Source organism: Solenopsis invicta, chromosome 3 (genome assembly GCF_016802725.1).
Source record: "Solenopsis invicta isolate M01_SB chromosome 3, UNIL_Sinv_3.0, whole genome shotgun sequence".
NCBI classification, from domain to species: Eukaryota; Metazoa; Arthropoda; class Insecta; order Hymenoptera; family Formicidae; genus Solenopsis; species Solenopsis invicta.
In genome coordinates, this window is record NC_052666.1 from 2,218,145 (window position 1) to 2,238,457 (window position 20,313).

Consider the following 20,313-nt stretch of genomic DNA (forward strand, 5'->3'; position numbering starts at 1 on the left):
TCATGAATCATAAAGATACTAGAGAGAGCTACACCTAACCATGATGTAAGAAGAAAGGTGAAACAAGCAACCAGATGCGCAGTAGATTATACTCTAGACCAATCAGAACTGGGTCCAAATTTTGAGATTCAATATGGCTACGGCTCCGGTACTGGGACGTATTTATACTTGCATTTATACGTGAATCGGAGATAATCGGTGAATCGAAGAAATTCAAAGCTACTTAAAAAAAGAGGAACGTGAAGGTAAGGTTGAGACTTTGTACATTAATGAAAATTGTGATAATTGTTATTTCAAATTTTGTAAACTTGAATTAGGAGAAATTTGGAAAGTTATAAGAATGAGCTTATGTGTATGGCTAAATTGTTGTATTTCATGTTTATAACAACAGTGTTTATTGCAACAGTGATTTTTGTTAAAGATAATAAATTTCAAGTATTTTTACATTTTTATATTTATTTTTTTTAACAGCATCTACATTTTAAGTACGTGTGACTACATATGATTGTTTCGTATTTAAATTGCGCGGATATATTTGGACCCAAATTTCATTGGCTCATCACATCGAGCCACGCCTCTTACCGCGCATCGAGCCGCCGACAATGCGCGTTGTTTCACCTTGTTTTTTACATCATGCACGTAACATTTTTTAGCCTTAGTAGAAATCAACTCAACTTGGGTTATCGTAAACACCCATAGCGTTTTCGACTGCAGGGTGCGTTCAGAATAAACGTCCGGGTGCGCCCAGAGGTCGTTTTATCTTTGTTGTTTACCAAATGTTAAACAAGAGGCTTGTTTTCTATTCCTGCACTAGACTGCACTTGGAACGTTCCTTCTTGTTTTTACTAACTTTCAAATATATATCTATTTCACTTTAAGTGCACACTAATTCAGGGAGTTCAGGAACAGAAAACAAACAGAAGTATAGAATGATGTTTGGGTGCACCTAGACGTTTATTCTGAACGCAGCCCAGTAAGTTTTAATCATGCCGTTTGTTTTCTGTTCCTGAACTCCCTGAATTAATGTGCACTTAAAGTGAAATAAATATATATTTAAAAGTTAGTGAAAGCAAGAGGCTTGTTTTTTATTCCTGCACTAGACTGCACTGGAACGTTTCTTCTTGCTTTCACTAACTTTCAAATATATATCTATTTCATTTTAAGTGCACACTAATTCAGGGAGTTCAGGAACAGAAAACAAACGGAAGAAGGAACGTTCCAGTGCAATCTAGTGCAGAAATAGAAAACAAGCTTATGGTGGAAAGATTACAAGGTGTGTGCATTTCGGCTAAACCACGCCCACTTTTGCTCTGTAAAGGTGCAGTTACATGCAAGCGTCGTGCGTCGAGCGTCAAGCATCGAATTGCGCAGAAGATTATTGCGTAACTTCTTGATGCTGGAATCTGAACTTGCAGATTCCAGCTTTTTGATGCTAGAAGGGCAAATAAGTGAAGTTACGTTGTAAATAAGAGAGGTTATGTTTGATGTATAAACATTTTTTGACATATAATACCTGAAACTTTATAAAATGTATATTCTAAATTCTATATATGCAACATTAACTATAAATTTTCAGTATTAGCAATAAATATTGGAACATTGCCTCAATGGTCTAGTTTCTACCGAGGCATTAATCCGCATTCAATCCGGTATAGAACCAAATTGTAGTCGATGGAAACATGTTGAATTAAGTTTAGTTCATTCCCACTTTGATCTACAAGTTCTAGTGGAGTGGCAGCGAATTGAACCCGGTGGAAACGGTTGCAACTAGTTAAAACTGAGTAGTGCCAACCTGTATTTATCTCATTCTATGTTTGCGGGTGCTGGCTGCTGTAAAAAAGTCCAAAGAGGTTAGAAATCGCATATAATTCATCATAGGAATTTAATAAAAGTCTATAGGTTCAGATAAAATTATATAAAATAATTTTATTCTATTTTAATATATATATATATATTCTATTAAGTTAAATTGGCCCTCCTGAAATATCAATCGTCTTCATTTCTACTCCACTTCCAGTAGAAACAGAAAACTAAACTTGACCTGCATCGAAGTGGAACCGAATTAAGCGTATCGGTAAAAACTAGACCAATAAATTGTCCTGACGCTTGATGGTGCAGTCCTATGGAGTCGGCGTACGGCGTATCCGCGTATGGCGTAAAGGAACTAGGCCAATCACAGACTTTACGCTTGTTTTTGTCACTAGCAAGAAAGCCACGCTGATTTTTGCAGCATTCCAGCGTACGCAACACATACGAGGTGTGTTCAAAAAGTAACGGGAATTTTTAAATTTCGCGGGTTTGGAGAGTTCGACAGTCAAATTTTTTTTTTGTTTATGTTGATATACATGCCCCTGAAGTATGCTGAAATGTTGAGCTGTATTCATTGTTTACTTTGTCTGTGGCAGCCGCTAAGGTTACACGTGTTTTTATGAGCTCGGCGATTTTCGTTTCTGAAAAAAAATGGATCAAAGAATTTGTATCAAATTTTGCGTAAAAAATAACATAAAGTGTAACAAAGTGAAATGTTAACATGGGTTTACGGATATGACGTCGAAACTAAGGCTCAATCGTCCCAGTGGAGACATTCTGGCTCGCCAAGACCGAAAAAGGCTCGACAAGTGCGGTCGAACGTGAAGGTTATGCTCCCTGTGTTCTTCGATTTTAATGGCATAGTGCATCATGAATTCTTGCCACGAGGTCAAACGATCAATAAGGAGTACTACCTACAAGTTCAACGCCGTTTACGTGAAGCGATCCGAAAAAAACGCCCGAATTTATGGAAAAACAATTCATGGCTTTTGCACCACGATAATGCACCTGCTCACACTTCATTGCTTGTTCGTGAATTTTTGACCAAAAACAATACTTTAATGATGCCCCAGCCTCCATATTCGCCAGACATGGCTCCGTGTGACTTTTTCCTATTTCCAAAAATAAAGAGAACCTTAAAGGGCCGTCGTTTTACAAGCATGGATGACATTAAAAGCGCATCGCTGAAAGAGCTAAAGGCTATCCCAAAGATCGAGTTTGAGAAGTGTTTCGGGGATTGGAAGAAGCGCTGGCATAAGTGCATAATATCTAATGGTGACTATTTTGAAGGCGACAACATTAATGTGGACGAATAAATAAATATTTTTTTCAAAAAACGAAAATTTTCGGTATTTTTTGAACACACCTCGTACACATAGACTTCGTGCGGAGACGTTGATGCCATTGATGCGAAGAGTCGTATTTGGAATCTTTACCAAGTCTCATTCACTAATTTTTTTTTATTAAAATTTAAATGGAAACTATAATTATTGTGTCCTACATGAAATGCGTATGATATGGAAACCAAACTATCTCTGTTAGTCATACTACTATCTGAAGGTAAATATCACAAATTTAAAAACGAGTGCGAGCAAAAATTGGCTCACAAATAACAAATCGTTTCTGTATATGTGGTAAAACAATATACAATAATTTTTTGAATGTTTCTGGTGTTAATCGAAATTTAAAAAATTTTTCTTTACCTTTGTACATCATTTTTTGTACTAGATTGTGGCTAACCCCTTGTGCTAATCGTCTTTCAATATTAAAAATTGGTCTAACCCAAAATCTTCGAGCATTGTGTTTAATTTTAAACACTCTTTTCTTTTCTTCGACTCTCATTAATTCGTATATTATGTATACTTGAATTAATTTTCGACGAATATCTTCTTTGCTTAAATTACTATCTGAACATTTGTAAACTTTTAAAAGTTTTATTAAATTGATTAATGCAAATTCAGACATTTTATTAACAAAATTATGGACATTTGTTTCGATTTTATATATGTGAATGTATGTGTCAAAACATTACGCTGAAAATTTAATCGACTGTCCCATGGAGCGTATTTACGTCGGCGTAATGATCAATAAACCAATTACAAGATCCCTTTAATATCTATTTCAAAAATGAGTATTGTAAATTAACATTTGATTGGCTTATTAATCTTTACGCCGCGCAAATACGCTCCATGGGACAATCGATGTTTGTGCTGGCGTAACGAAAACGAGCGTAAAGTGTGTGATTAGCCTAGTTCTTTTACGACCTTTACGTCATACGCTGATACGCTGTACGCCGACTCCTTGAGACTGTACCATGATGCTCGACGCTCCCATGTAAAGGCGCCTATGGTTTCTGCATCAAGAAGCTGCGCCAAGCTGCACAATAACCACTGCGCAACTCGACGCTCGACGCACGACACTTGCAAGTAACTGCACCTTAAGCGCTACAGTTGACCAGAGAGCCAACTATAAAAAATAAGATTATTTAGTGTTAGCCAGTTGGTATGCTAGATCTACCTTCTTTGTTTCACACATGTTAGTTTCTCTTTCTATCGTTGTATGTACCACTCCCCTGACACGAGTGTAATTCGCGTGTCGGCTTAGTGTGGCTGGCAACATTCATGTCTATTATATATATATATATATATATATATATATATATATATATATATATATATATATATATATATATATGCATGTATGTATGTATGTATATATGCATATTGTATCTGTTTTTGTCTAACACTGGGTAAATGATGAAGATAGACATAGAAAATGATCGAGATCATTGATATTTTTGATAACAAATTCTAAATAAAAATTCTAAATGTAACCTGTATATACGTATATGTGTATGTAAGTTGTATATATTTTATAATTTATAAATTACATATTTAATAAATATTTATAAAATTTTCGACGCTAATTGCAAGTTTAACTTACGTTGCACTTTTATAATAGAGCCATTATTTTACATAAAGCAAAATATACGTATATTGTATGTATATATTTTTCTTTATATTTATTATGTAAAATAATTCTTTTTCCTGGAACATTTCCGGGAGAAACCTTCCCGAAAGTTTTTAATGTCTTTGTTCCGGGATTTTTGCGCATCTTCAGATAGTTGCCCTATTAGCAATAGAGCCCATTCTATAATTTGATGTCTGTGAATCAATATTTTGTGTATAGCCGTGGGCATGTAGTACCACGGATAAAGTTCTACAAATTTTTTCGCGATTCCTAAATAATACTCCTTAAACTTTTCCACGTTCACAGGGAAATCACTCGTTATCACTTGCAAGATAACGTGACATTGCCTCATCAACGTGTCGTCCACTCCAAGAATTTGAGCAGACAACGATTCATCTTCAAAAAAGCGCCGAGCGGTGTTGCCGTCATTAGTATTACCGAATCCTTGTATCGGAAAGTCAATTTTAAGACCCAACATGTCCTTAAATCTTTTTTGGATCGCTTTTTTACGATCTGCTATTGTTTTTTTCTCGTTCTCTGTACGCGCTTGCTACTTTCCAATTCCGAATTTGTAGCCGATGTGCAAGAAACATTCGAAAAATTGAATCCATATTTTTCATAAATTATATTTCTTATACGCATGCAAAACAATTGCAAGGCTTTGTTTAGTTTTTCTAAATTATTCAATAAAACTCAGCAGTATAAAACATGATGATCAATTGAAGTAATGATTTATATGTTTGTTACGTGTATAGATAAATTTTACATGTCTAGTAATAGATAAGTCTGAGTTTGTCATCAACAATAGTTGCAGATAATATAACTGTGTCAATGCATCAATCCACCTGTCATAAAAATTCGGCTAAGAAAAAATACATAAATCATTTTACAATGTTATCTGCAGCAACTAATATTTTGCTAAAATATCAGTGACACGTGAAGAAGTGTTTCAAGCACATAAACTTTTCCTGTCTTATACGTATTTATTTCAAAAGTATTTCCATGAGGAGAACATGGTGTACAACATTCACCTTTTATTACATATTTCCAAAGGTGTTCTCAATTGGGGCCCATTATGGACTCATAATTCCTTCTTATACGAAGGTCAAAATCGCTACCTTATGCAATTATATCAAATGTTGTTTTTCAAATTGCGCGGCAGTTTCTGATTTATACTTCAATACCTTATTTGTGTTCAAAACTCGTTTTGTCACAACAGACTATTGAATTTTCTGAGAAAATTTAAAAAAAAAACTTTATTTACTTTATGCGTTGTGGACAGGAAATTATACTTTTAGGAAAAGGTGAAAAATGTTCACTATCAGTTGAGGAAGAGCATTTACTTGCTTACGTTGATATATTAACTGAAAGTTGTTTAGCTTATCAAAAAATGATTTATAAACAAATAAGATATGTGTTAATAAGACATGTAATAGATATTGTAACAATAAACTTAACAATGACTCATACATATTAATCAGCTCTGGAGAAATAGTTATGATTAGATTAATCTTGAGAGCTTCATTCAGTGTTAAACTAATTGTACAGCAGTTTAACAATGAATCTGTTATTAGAAATGAAAATGTAAGAAATTTTCATATCCAAAAAATAGATAGCTATGGTCGTTTAAAATGTATTGACGTAAATCAGATAATAAGTCCATGCATTTTTATAAGTGTACCGCGTACCAACTATATATGTGAAATGCCATTTGGCTGTTACGGAGACTAGAAAATCCCACTGTAATGCTTAATCTGTTTTTTTACTCTTTTGCTTTTATTAAAAATTGCGTCCGACTTGCTTCCTCTATGGCAGTGATGCAAGTAACAATAAAAATATTAGATTTATGTTATAAACTATGTTCAGTTGGTAAACTTACGAAAGACATAATAAATATTGCTTTTAAAAATGTATACATATACGCGCGTGCGCGCACACACACAAAATCTGTATAAACTTATTAATGTATATTAATACAATAAAAGATTCTCATGCAGTTATTTTTTTATTTTTTTATATTTTTTATGATATGTATGTAAAATAATTTAATAATTTAAAAAAAATGTTAAATATAAGTGAAATAATCAAAGGTCCTCTTTTTCATTATTTTTTAGCGAAAATAATATGTTTATTGATAGTTTATAAGAAGTTCGTTTAAGTTTTGAATAGACGTTTTATTTTAGTTTTAAAACATTTATTGAATTGTTTATAAGATGTTCATGATTATATTTGATAAATGTTCAAGAAATATTGCGTGGTGTTCTCGAAATATTGTGCAGATAATTTGAGCAGTATTTTACGATTGCAATTATTATGTGTTTTTTTACTGTTGTTGAAATGTTTGTAAACTGTAATCTGTTTCAACTGTTTAGCAAGAGTTTTGACGGACACTGAAATTAGTGTTGTGTGAGAGTTTTCAAAATATTTGTTATGAAGTGTTTAAGTAATGTTTAATAACATAGTTTCAAACATTTTTACCAGAGTTTTGTAAGTGTTTGTAAAATACTATTATCACTCGGTGTTTATAACGTGCTTCCAAACATCAATAAAACTCTATAAACATCAATAAAATTTTTCATAAATAATGTAACTATCGATAAAACTCTTCCTAAACAGATATAAACACCATATCTCACTAGCGATTTTCGCCAGGGATGTAGAATTATCGTATTGCAAAAAAGTTATAATTTTAATGTTGCTTCCGTGTGTTTTTTATTTTTACATGTTCTGAAATATTTAAATACTTTTAGCAACATTAATTTTTACGTTATGTTACTTCCGCGTGTGCAGTATTGTGATGGCACGTGCCCACTATAGATTTCCGGTCAAAGATTCATTATTTTATTATTATTTCTATAACGTATGTTTTAATTTTTCTTATTCTGGGATTTTGTAATATTTTTAATAGCTCTAATTTTTAAGTTATTTTGATCCGGCGTGCATCGTGTGGTAGCGGAGATCATGCACAACAAAATTGCAAGTCGAAATCTATAATTTAATTGCTGCTACTATTTTTGATTGTACTGAAAAGATACGAGGAATCGAAGCGTATGAGTTTGTAAGTGCTTACGGGAGCAGCGCGACGCACAGTGGGATAAAATGAAAATCTAGTTGGGCAAAACTCCAATTTTTGAAAGATAGTAGCAGAATTGTTTTAATAAGGATTTTTGTGATCACTGATTTCTAATTTAAATTTTAAAAATGAGGTTTCTTTGAAACTTAAAAAAGTTACACAACTACCTTGGTAGAAATTGAATCGAATGACTTGCTAGTCATGAGCTAATAAAGTTGTGTCATACATCATCACTGTCTAGTTGTTTTAGATAATGATGATCCAGTAATGTATCGCTTGCTTCGTCTAGTAGCTAGATGTAATAAATTAGCTAGTGACTGGATAAAAAAAATAGTTACATGTAAGCTGTTTAGTAACTTTATAAGAAATTCTTCCTAATACCTATCTAGTGGCCACTAGATACAAAAAAATAACATAAAATAAATTGTTTTCCTGTTTCTTTTTTATTTTAGCACATTTTATTAATTTTAGGACATATTTTTGCTAATTAATCTTTACTTATTAAATTTTTATTATATTATTTATTTACCTTTTTGCAACCTGTCTTACTACTGGTAGGTTTTGAACCGGGGACCTCAGGATCATCAGCCTTGTACTCTATTCACTGCGCCACTTTGATTTATTAGCATACATGTCTTTTATTATCTACATATATTATAACTGTCGCAATTATGGTATTTTTAATAAATCAAAATAAGTTTTACGAAAGATACAAAATAATTAGAATCTAAAATTTAATATTCATTATTTTAATATTAATATTTTATTTTACCATGACTCAAATGATTTACTTAAAGATTTGATTTGTTAGCGCTTATTAATATTTCGAATTGTTTATTCGATTCATTTATTAGGATAAATTTTTCAAACAGTTTGAAGCATTTGTAGCGTTAAATTAATTATAACCTAAATCTTAAATCATTATTATCTAACAATTAATCGAGTTAATCTAGTAACAAGCTAAACTTTACACAATTAGAAAAATTTTATGTTTAAATCTTGTATTTTTGATAGTTTTCCTCTATAGTAGTTTCTTTAGGTTTTAATATACCCTATTAGTTTGTCTTACTGAATAATACACATACGTATTATGTGCACTGCTTTATATAATATCATATATGAGCATATGGAAATTAAACATTATTATTATTATATTAAGCGAAGTTTTGAGAAGGATACGCTCTAACAAAGAAAGAAAGGGGGGCTTTAATTTGATTAGCTTGCAACAGGAAAAAGATTGTTGCGAAACTATTCAATATATAATATTGAATGTTTGAGTATTTTCGAGCTCATATGGGCAATTTGTTCCACCATCTTCATCTGTGTAACAATAATTTAATATAAATATAATAGACAAGGAAAATGTTTTGATCATTTTTATTTAGAATGATTTATGTGTATTCCATTGAAAGTTAATTTACCATAAGTTGTAATATACATATATATATATATATATATATATATATATATATATATATATATAAATAAAACATTTAAGACAAATATTTTATGTAAATTGTAATATAAAAGGAAATAAAAAAGGAAAATAATAAAAAAAAATTTTTTTAATTAATTTTGTAAAATTTGATTTAATGCAATGATTACATTCAAACAATATTGTACTTACGTGAAGAATCATGACGTGTAATGTTCGCTAATTTAGAACGAATAAATCGATGTTTTCGAACACGCTCACGTATCTTTTCTCGCCTATTCATCTTTTATTAGTGTTTTATAACCAAATAGATCGTTATACACAATAACCAATGTACAGAGAAATGACAGAGAAAGTAAGGTTATGTGACTTTAAAATTCACAATGTTTTATGAGATATGTATATAGAGAAAATAAGCTATATAATGATTACAACAGTAAATAAAATATTTTACGTAAATTCTTTTTTTCATATTGTATGTACAATAATTATGAGATGATTTGTAAACTTATAATATATTTATATAATTTTTACCTATAATTAAAATTGGTCACATACTAGCTAGATAGCAGCTAGCTAGTATTATTTAAAAAAGAATATAACTTACATCAATTATATTACTATTAGATAGTCACTAGACAGATATTTTTCAAGTAATATAACCTCAATTCTTATTTGCTAATTAATTTAAATATGCTAGTGGCGAGATGATAGCTTTATTAGATTTGCATAACAATGCAGCGACATCTATCATCATATCTGATATATGATGATTAGACAACAGCTACATCACTAATAACATATTATAAATTTTTAGCTAGTTGTTATATCCATCTGACATTAAAATTCTATCTAGCTTAGACTATTTATTCACTATCTTTTAAATCAGACCGGTTAGTTTAATTTCTACCAGGAAGATTGACTATAATTTATTATTTTATAAAAATCATTTTATAAAAATAACATCAAATTATTTAATAAAAACAAACAATTTATTTTAAAAATAGACAATTATTAAAACAGACAATTATTGTTATTCTTGTTTTTCTTCATAGGTTTCTGCGGGTTTAACTATTAAAAGCAAAAGATAAAGAATGATTTCTTAAAAGATAAAGAATGATTTCTTAAAAAATCGTATAAATCTTGATTTTTAAATGCAGGAAATGCCATTGCTTAACAAACAAATTTTTAAATCTAAAGAAGTTATAATTATATAATTTAATTTCAATATTATATTAATATATTATATTATATTTGCTTCTGACCATAGATATCTCCCTAGTTATTAAGTTAGTTAAGTTAGTTTAAAACATAAAATGTTTGCAAAGAGTAGTACATCATTTTTGCTTAAAATATATACTACAAAGAATCTAATTATGGTTTGATTTTTTTGAATGAAGCTGGATGAAGCTTTTTCGACTCAATAATATTTAGTATAATTACGTAATAAAAAGTAATAGTTATTTTTAATTAAATTTTTTTGAATATATAAGAATTAAAATCAAACCTATAATATAAGTTGAAAGAATGTAATTCAGCCTTTCAAATCAATACAAAAATATTAGAAAAGTATCACCACAATATATTTTTATAATTATGTGAAAACACAGAATATGATTTGTTCATAACTAATTACTCTGAAAAACTGTTATTATGAGCGTCGCGACGCGTCATTATAACAACAAAATATTTTACTGGCTTTTTTATGATAGAATCTGCATGATACAAGTATAATTAATAATTTACAATATTGTTTGATATACTTAAAAATATTTATTTTTTTAGTTTTGTCCAGGTGGATTTGCATTTTATCCCACTGCGCGGCGCAGGGATAAGGCGTACGTTGCTTAGAATTTATTCTTCGCACTTCAAACGTCCATATAAAATATAATTTTAGCAGAATTTTTAATTTGATACGTATGACGCGATAATGGCTATGTAGAATTATTACACTATAAAAAAACTGAAGGTTTAGTATTGCTACTATGTAGAATTTATTTTTATTTTTTTCGAATGTTTAAATATTTTTAGCGCCTTCAATTTTCAAGCTATCTTAGTTTTACGTGCACAATGCAATTGTGGTATGTGCACGCAAAATGTTTCTGATGAAAAAGTTTTCAATTTGTTAAGCTGAATAACAGCCGCTCAATCGGTCGTCAAACTTTGATCGCGCCAATCTCTCTCTCTCTCTCTCTCTCTTTTTCTCTCTCTCTCTCTTCCTGGTACAATCCATTCTTTCCTGATAATTTTTCGCCAAACCAGAATACGTATTTTTCTACTTTAATTTTCTACTACGCGACTGACGACGACAGTGACAAGAGGTATCAAATTCGAAGGGTAGAAGAGCAAGGCGATGCTCGAGTTCATCTTTCCCATTGTTCAATAAAATGCTTCTTTTTTTGTGAGGGTAGAAAAAAGTGACTACAAAAAGACTATATGTCGTAATAAAATTTGGGGTCATCCTAATCAGTCTCTTATTTCCTGTCCTCGCGCGAGATTATCACAGAATTCAGATTATTTAAGTGAGTGGCCAATGAGAAAAATTGACGCGATTTCATGGAACTTAGCATACTTGTGACGTTAACGCTGCGTTTAATATTTATTGTTAATTCATCAGGTCGAAAAATAGTTTATTTTAAGTTCTTCTATGATTTTTAATGGCTCCAATTTTAACGCTATTCTGATTCTGCGAGCACAGTGCGGAAGCGGAGTGCACGTTTAATAAGTTTACAAGTCAAAACTCATAATTTTATTGTTGCTATTACATGTCAAAAAATTAGTTTTATATGTCTCTGAAATATAGAAGGAATCTGTGCGCGTGATTTTCTTTGCGCTCGCGGAAGCCGTGAGGTGTGGGGAAAGCGCGCGCGAGAGCGGCGACCTGCTGCGCTAATTATCGCTCGCGCCGGTAGATGGCTGCGGTCTTGAATAGTTACTCCCGTTTAAAATTCAGCTACTAGGGCATAAGAGTCGCGACGCGAGTGCTATTGTGGCCGTTAGCGGCGTGAATCTTCGCGGCGTGAATCTTCCCATTTCGTCTTGGTTATTTATTTTTCTGTCGAACATTGTGGAGGGCTCCTCTTTTTATCATTTACGTGATAGTCGAAAATTTTACTTTAATATAAATCTAATCTGATTGTGAGAAGAGTAAATGTTTGACAAAATTGACAATTGCAAGATAGAAGGAAAACGGTGTAAAAATTTTGATATTTTTTCATACTTTATTATGGTAACCGAGTTGAAGATTTTGTATAATTATTTTAATAGCAGTGTAACACTCATTTTCAGAGAGAAAAAATTTGTATCTTAGTTAAATTTTTAGTTACTTTAGCAAAACCGTTTATGTAATTAAATTTGTATCTCCTATTGTTTCTTTCTTTTTATGCAATTAAATCTATCATTACGATTACGAGCTTTCTACATGTTATATGTATTTGATATGTCTCGTGAGTTTTAAAGAAGACGCAGAATAATTATAACCCAATGATATCAGATGCTCCTATTTTCTGTTCTTGGGGTCGATTGTGTATCTTTGTCGACTTTTTTCACTTCTCGTATTTTTATCTCATATGAAAAAATATGAGATAAAATATGAGATAACGCGCGATTGGCTATGAGCATAGTGAAAATGCGATATCCCTATGCTCACGTTCGTGAAAATCACAACTGCGAGTGCGAGCAATGGTAGAATACTTCACATAACCTTTAAAAAACGGTGTGTCGCCTCTGAGTTAAATAATCTCCAATAATCTCAAAGTCCCTCCTGTTGACGATTGACGACGCGTATTCTGAATAAGATACCAATTAAAAAAAAACGATGCGTAAATATTGCATAATTTATTTACAATATATACTTATATTATTTACATCTTATTATTTATTTATTGTTATTTATTATTTATATACTTATATAATTATTAATTGATTTATATACTTTATACAATTTTACAATGTATTATCTAGAATATTGAATGGATCTCTCAGTCTCCTTAATAAATTTAAATTTCTTTTTCTAATTCGTATTTTCCTCTTGCTCGATAAAAAGTAAAAGGTACTCCATTCTGAAACGATACAAGACTCCGCAAACTCGACCAAATTCGACACAGTTTGATTGATCGACATCAAAATACTTGCCGAGCAATGTCACGTGAGAAATGCCGCATTTCCACTATGGTGAAATGTAGCCAACCGAGTGTGAGCTCACTTTACCATTTTCACTAGGTTTTGGAATACGCAATCGACGACCCCCTTGTTTACTGTTACGTCCGCCGGTTCGTGAATTGGCGTCGTAATGGTGTTAATGTCGGCCGCTGTCACCAGTCGTTATGATTATGGGTGATATGCCCGTTTTCATGATAATTATTTTATAAAGGATGTTTTTTTCTTTGATGATTGTCTGATTTTAAAGTAGCATTTTTTCGTAGAAGAGGGTGAGTGGTACAAGAGGTGTAAAAGAGAAAGTGCTAAAACTTATTTTAATTTTCTACTCTTTATTATAAATCTATGTTGGTTCTGAAATATAATTTTTGCCTTAGCACTAACGTACGCGTCACAAAAAGGAATTCGGGGTAATCGCGAAAGAAGGAAAAGAAAAGAGAGAGAGAATGTGTGCGTGCGAGTGTAAGAGCGCTCGTAATAAATTATAGGTATCAGACGCAATTTGAATTTTTTTCTAGAAAAACAAAAATAGTGTTAAACAATATTAAGAAAAGGAGAAAAAAACGGAACTATAAGGCAAGAACTTTTTATGTAGAAGTTTCCATCGAAGACCAGAGATGCTCTACCCCTGCCTCTATTTTAAAGGAGTTAGTATTTTGAGAGGAATGCGAGGTTATAAGATTGAGGCTGCAGAGGCGCTATTTGAGCGAAGGCTCAGGAGCGCGCATTTGTGTCTCATTTTTTAGGATGGAATTTTTTTTCTGCCTTGAACAGGGCTTAAGGAGGCGCTGTTTGAACGGCGGTTCATTCAGCGCACAACCGGTGTATACGACATCGGTATTGAAAGGGGTTTTGCGGAAGGGTGGAGACAAGAGGCATCTCGGAAATCCTTCATGAGTTATTTATTAATTATTGACCCACCTCTTATCTTGTTAGCGATCTACAGTTTGGGAAACTGCCTTGGGTTGCGCACTCACCGATCGCTGGCTTGATATAAGTGATCTGATTTCCGATATCGCGTCGTATTTGTTCCATCTGATTGTAGACAAGGGGTACCAGGGAGGAGAGGTTCCCGATTTCTGTTAGATTTCCAATATAGGTAAGCCCTTTAACGATCACGTGCCTTCCGCGTGCCGCGCGACTCGCGAGTTAAGGGGAAATTGCGTATGAGACCAAGAATTAATTTCGATACTTTAAAATTCAATATAAAATATAATTTCCAAGGGATTTTTAAATTGAGTGCGCAGAACTGTAGTGCTGATTTTTCTGAGTTATATAGCGAAAGAGTTAGAATTTTTTAATGCGAACTATTTTTTTATCGATCTTAAATCTTTAGAAGATCTTAGCGGTTCTAATTTTTATGGGATTTTAACATAGTGCGAACAGAGCGCAAGCTGAGAGTGAGTGTAATAGATTTTTAGATTGAGATCCATAAATTTATTAATGCTACTATTTTTAATTGTTCCGTGAAAATAGACGGAATTATCATACGAGAGTCGCGAGAAGCGCGCGCACCGGTGCGAAAATTATTCCGAGATCCTTTAAATATTTATGTAGGTTACAATTCTTGAGTTGTCTTAATTTTGATTTGACAGGATGGTAGTGACGATTTTTCCGAATCATTACGTCACCGAAAAGTTTAAATTTTAATATTGCTTCTGGGTGAAACTGATTTTTATACTTTGCACGTCTCTAACGCTCTCAGTTTTCTCGTTTTTTTAATTCCGCGTGCACAGTAGAATAGTGGAGTAGGCGCTCTACAAAAGTGCAAGTGGAAGTTTTCAATTTTGTTATTCCTACTATGAGCAAACTATTTTTCTTTGTGCTTGAATAAATCTTAAGACTCGGCGCGTGCTTGCCGACGCTCGCGGGGGTTGAGAGGTGCGGGGCAGTCGCGCGATCGAGCGCTGCGTGACGCGTTGATCTTTGATTTTTACTTGTTGGAGGTTTTAAGATATTTAAATGCGATAAACGCAATGAAATAGCCAAAGGTACACACAACAAGTTACTAGGTTGAAAATTACGAATTTATAGTTGCTTCTGGGCAAAATTAATTTCTCTTGCGTTTGAGAAAATAGTTGAGATCGGACCGCGCAAGCTTGGTGACGTAGACGAAAGCCGCGAGGCACGGGGAGACCACGCGCGAGCGTTGTGAATCGCACTCTGCGCATTACTTCCAATTTAAACAAATTTATACTTTAAATAGTGATCTCAGGTTTATTATTTTATTATTATTTTTAGCGAAAAGTGCTACAAAATTTGGGCGGTTATGCGTTGTTATTATAATTTTAGATTTGAAGTTGTTATTTATTTTACATTATCTTTATATGTCAAAATTTGTTTCTGTAATTTTTTTCTAGTAGGTTTAATCACATTAAAATTTACGTTAACGAATGCAAGCGGATGGTGCGTAAAGTTAAGGAAAAATTTTGGGCACCAGACGTAACATATTTTTATGAGTTTTGAAATATTTAAATATTTTTAGCAAGATTAATTTTTACGTTATGTTGCTTCCGCGTGTGCAGTATGGCACATGGTGGCACGTGCCCACTATAGATTCCCGGTCAAAGATTCATTATTTTATTATTATTTTTATATGTTTTAATTTTTCTTATGTTGGGATTTTGTAATATTTTTAATAGCTCTAATTTTTAAGTTATTTTGATCCGGCGTGCATCGTGTGGTAGCGGAGAGTATGCACAACAAAATTGCAAGTTAAAACCTATAATTTAATTACTGCCGCTATTTTTAATCGTATTGAAAAGATATAAGGAATCGAAGCGTATGAGTTTGTAAGTGTCGGAGCAGCGCGGCGCACAGTGGGATAAAATGAAAATCTAGCTGAACAAAACTTCAATTTTTGAAAGATAGTAGCAGAATTGTTTTAATAAGGATTTTTGTGATCACTGATTTCTAATTTAAATTTAAATTTAAAAAATAGGGTTTTTTTGAGACTTAAAAAAGTTACACAACTAGGATTGACTATAGTTTATTATTTTATAAAAATAACACCAAATTATTTAATAAAACCAAGTTATTTTATAAAAATAAAAATAAATTTATTTTAAGAAATTATTTTAAAAATAGACAATTATTGTTATTCTTGTTTTTCTTCATAGGATTCTGCGAGTTTAATTATTAAAAACAAAAGATAAAGAATGATTTCTTAAAAAATTGTATAAATCTTGATTTTTAAATGCAGAAAATGCCATTGCTTAACAAACAAATGTTTAAATCTAAAGAAGTTGTAATTATATAATTTAATTTCAATATTATATTAATATATTATATTATATTTGTCACTGACCATAGAGATCTCCCTAATTATTAGGTTAGTTTAAAACCTAAAATATTTGCAAAAGTTGCAAAAAGTAGCACATCATTTTTGCAATGCTTAAAATATATACTGCAAAGAATATAATTGTGGTTCGATTTTTTTGGATGGAGCTGCATGAAGCTTTTTCGACTCAATAACATATAGTATAATTACGTAATAAAAATTAATAATTCTTTTTTATTAAATGTTCGAGAATTAAAATCAAACCTGTAATATAAGTTGAAAGAATGTAATTCAGCCTTTCAAATAAATACAAAAATATTAGAAAAGTATTATCACAATATATTTTTATAATTATGTGAAAACACAGAGTATGATTTGTTCATAACTAATTACTCTGAAAAACTGTTATTATGAGCGTCGCGACGCGTCATTATAACAACAACAAAATATTTTACTGGCTTTTTTATGATAGAATCTGCATGATACAAGTATAAATAATAATTTACAATATTGTTTGATTTACTTAAAAATATTTATTTTTTTAGTTTTGTCCAGGTGGATTTGCATTTTATCCCACTGTGCAGTGCAGGGATAAGGCGTACGTTGCTTAGAATTTATTCTTCGCATTTCAAACGTTCATATAAAATATAATTTTAGCAGAATTTTGAATTTGATACGTATGACGCGTAATGGCTTGCACGTAGAATTATTACATTATAAAAAAACTGAAGGTTTAATATTGCTACTATGAAGAATTTATTATTATTTCTTTCGAATCTTTAAATATTTTTAACGATTTCAATTTTTAAGCTATCTTAATTTTACGTGCATAATGAGATTGTGGTATGTGCACGCAAAATGTTTCTGATGAAAAAGTTTTCAATTTGTCAAGCTGAATAACAGCCGCTCAATCGGGCGTCAAACTTTAATCGCGCCTATCTCTTTATCTCTCTCTCTCTCTCTCTCTCTCTCTCTCTCTCTCTCTCTCTCTCTCTCTCTATCTGGTACAATCTATTCTTCCTTGATATTTTTCCGTCAAACAAGAATACGTATTTTTCTACTTTAACGCAACTGACGATGATAGGGACAATAGTTATCAAATTCGAAGGGTAGAAGAGCAAGGCGATGCTCGTGTTCATCTTTCGCATTGTTCAATAAAGTGCTTTTTTTGTGAGGGAAGAAAAAAGTGACAACAAAAAGATTATATGTCGTAATAAAATTTGGGGTCATTCTAATCAATCTTTTTTTTCCTGTGCTCGCGCAAGATTATCACAGAATTCAGATTATTTAAGTGAGTGGCCAGTGAGAAAAATTGATGCGATTTTATGGAACTTAGCATACTTGTGATGTTAACGTTGCGTCTAATATTTATTATTAATTCAACGGGTTAAAAAATAGTTTATTTTAAGTTCTTCTAGGTTTTTTAATGACTCCAATTTTAACGCTATTTTGATTCTGCGAGCACAGTGCGGTAGCGGAGTGCACGCTTAATAAGTTTACAAGTCGAAACTCATAATTTTATTGTTCCTATTACATGTCGAAAAATTAGTTTTTCTCTGAAATATAGAAAGAATCTGTGCGCGTGAGTTTCTCGGCGCTCGCGGAAGCAGCGAGGTGTGGGGAAAGCGCGTGCGAGAGCGGCGACTTGCTGCGCTATTTACCACGCGCGCCGGTAGATGGCCGTGGTCTTGAATAGTTACTCCCGTTTAAAATTCAGCCACTAGGGCATAAGAGTCGTGACGCGAGGGCAACTGTCGCCGTTTTTGGCGTGAATCTTTCTCTTTCTCTATCATTCTGGCTTTTTGTTTTATGTCGAAATTTGTGGTGCTGTTATTTTCGTCAGTTATCTGGTGGTCGAAAATTTTAGTTTAATGAAAATCTAATCTGATTTTGATTAAATGTTTGATAAAATTGATAATTGCAAGTCTCAAGAAAAACGGTGTCAAAATTTTGATATTTTATTATACTTTATTATGGTAACCGAGTTGACGATTTTATATAATTATTTTAATAGCAGTATAACACTCATTTTCAGAGAGAAAAAATTTGTATCTTAGATAAATTTTTAGATACTTTTTAGCAAAACCATTAATGTAATTAAATCTGGGTCTCTTATTGTTTCTGTATGCAATTAAGTCTATCATTACGATCTCTCTACATGTTATATGTATTTGATATGTGTCTCGTTTTAAAGAAGACGCAGAATAATTATAATCCAATGGTATCAGATGCTCCTATTTTCTGTTCTTGTTTACAAAACGTCTTCTTCGCGAAACAATTTAGATGTAGCATATGGTCACTCGTTTTGTTGAATCAATCGTGTGCTGCTTTAGACTATCGATTATTTGCACAGTATAAATTTTAACTTGATGTATGTATTAAGAAAGGAAAATAAGCATTTTTCTTATTTAATTTTAATTTTCGTGAACCACAAATTTTTCACGCATGGAAAATATATTAATATTATGTGATTTATTCACAATTTATTGCAAATTCAATTGTAAACTATTGCGACAAAATTATTAATTTGTTAAGAATTTATCTATAAAGTTACGAACAAATTTTTTGTTAGAAAGTTGTGTAAACACGATTTAATCTAAGTAATTACAAATTATTCAACCGATGATTATTTTTCTTTTACGAGACACTGGTAAAATACTCAAGCATGTGGTATTAACTCTCCATACGATATTTCTTTGTTCCTTAATTTTTACAAAGTGTAATGATTTGTCAAGTTTATAACACTTAGTTCGCATGTTGGAAGTTGTGAGATTTTAATGGAATCACGGATATTCAAAGGATTAGAGTATTTGTCACATAAAAATCAGCTAAAAATAGTTAATAGAATGTGGATTTTATATCATTTTTGTTATTAATTTACATAAATGTTTTAATGTAAATAATTGTGCAGAATTACATTCTTTTGTACCTTAAACCCAATGAAATCCTATTTCGAGTGCTTCGAATGCTTCGGTATGAGATAGAACAGTCTGTGTGTGTTGCAATATTAGTATTTATTTTAATTAAATAAAGAATGACTTATATTCAAAACAAGAATAACATTCTTGCTTCAAATTAATGAATTACTTATTCTAAAAAATTAATACTTTAACACTGAAAACACATTTTCTTTTTGAAGGTAAATAATTATTCTCTACACAAGTAAATATAATACTTGATTTAAAAAAGGTATAGTTTTTCTTCAAAAAAGAGGAATATCTTTATTAAAACATAGTTTTCTTCTCTCGACTCTACATAATAAGTAAATCAATTTTTTTATTTAATTGAATATTTTTGATTGAAGTGTTAAACTAACTAGAATTCAGAACATGTTTTGAATAAATATAATACTTATGATGAACTTATGATAGATTTGCGGATATACAAACTTATGAAATACTTGAGAAAAGTAATATTCATTTCAACGTAGTATGTATTTTTTTGTGTGTACGGTGGTGTTACCCCTTAAAGGAATTTTTGATATCGGTATACGATTAATAATTGACAAATTAATAGATGATAAAAATTAAATCTTGTTTGAATTTTAAAAAATAATATTGTATACGAATTTTTATTCGTATGCGTATT

The 20,313-nt window shown here is 31.5% G+C and overlaps 1 protein-coding gene across 1 annotated transcript; it reads left to right on the top strand.

Moving 5' to 3' along the window:
- Window positions 1-3,729: 3,729 nt before the first annotated feature.
- LOC120357197 lies at window positions 3,730-6,775 on the top strand. Its single transcript, XM_039447103.1, has 2 exons — window positions 3,730-4,235; window positions 5,086-6,775. Exons 1-2 carry the CDS (start codon window positions 4,156-4,158, stop codon window positions 5,399-5,401), a joined length of 396 nt encoding a protein of 131 aa, XP_039303037.1. The 5' UTR covers window positions 3,730-4,155; the 3' UTR covers window positions 5,402-6,775.
- The last annotated feature ends 13,538 nt before the right edge of the window (window positions 6,776-20,313 follow it).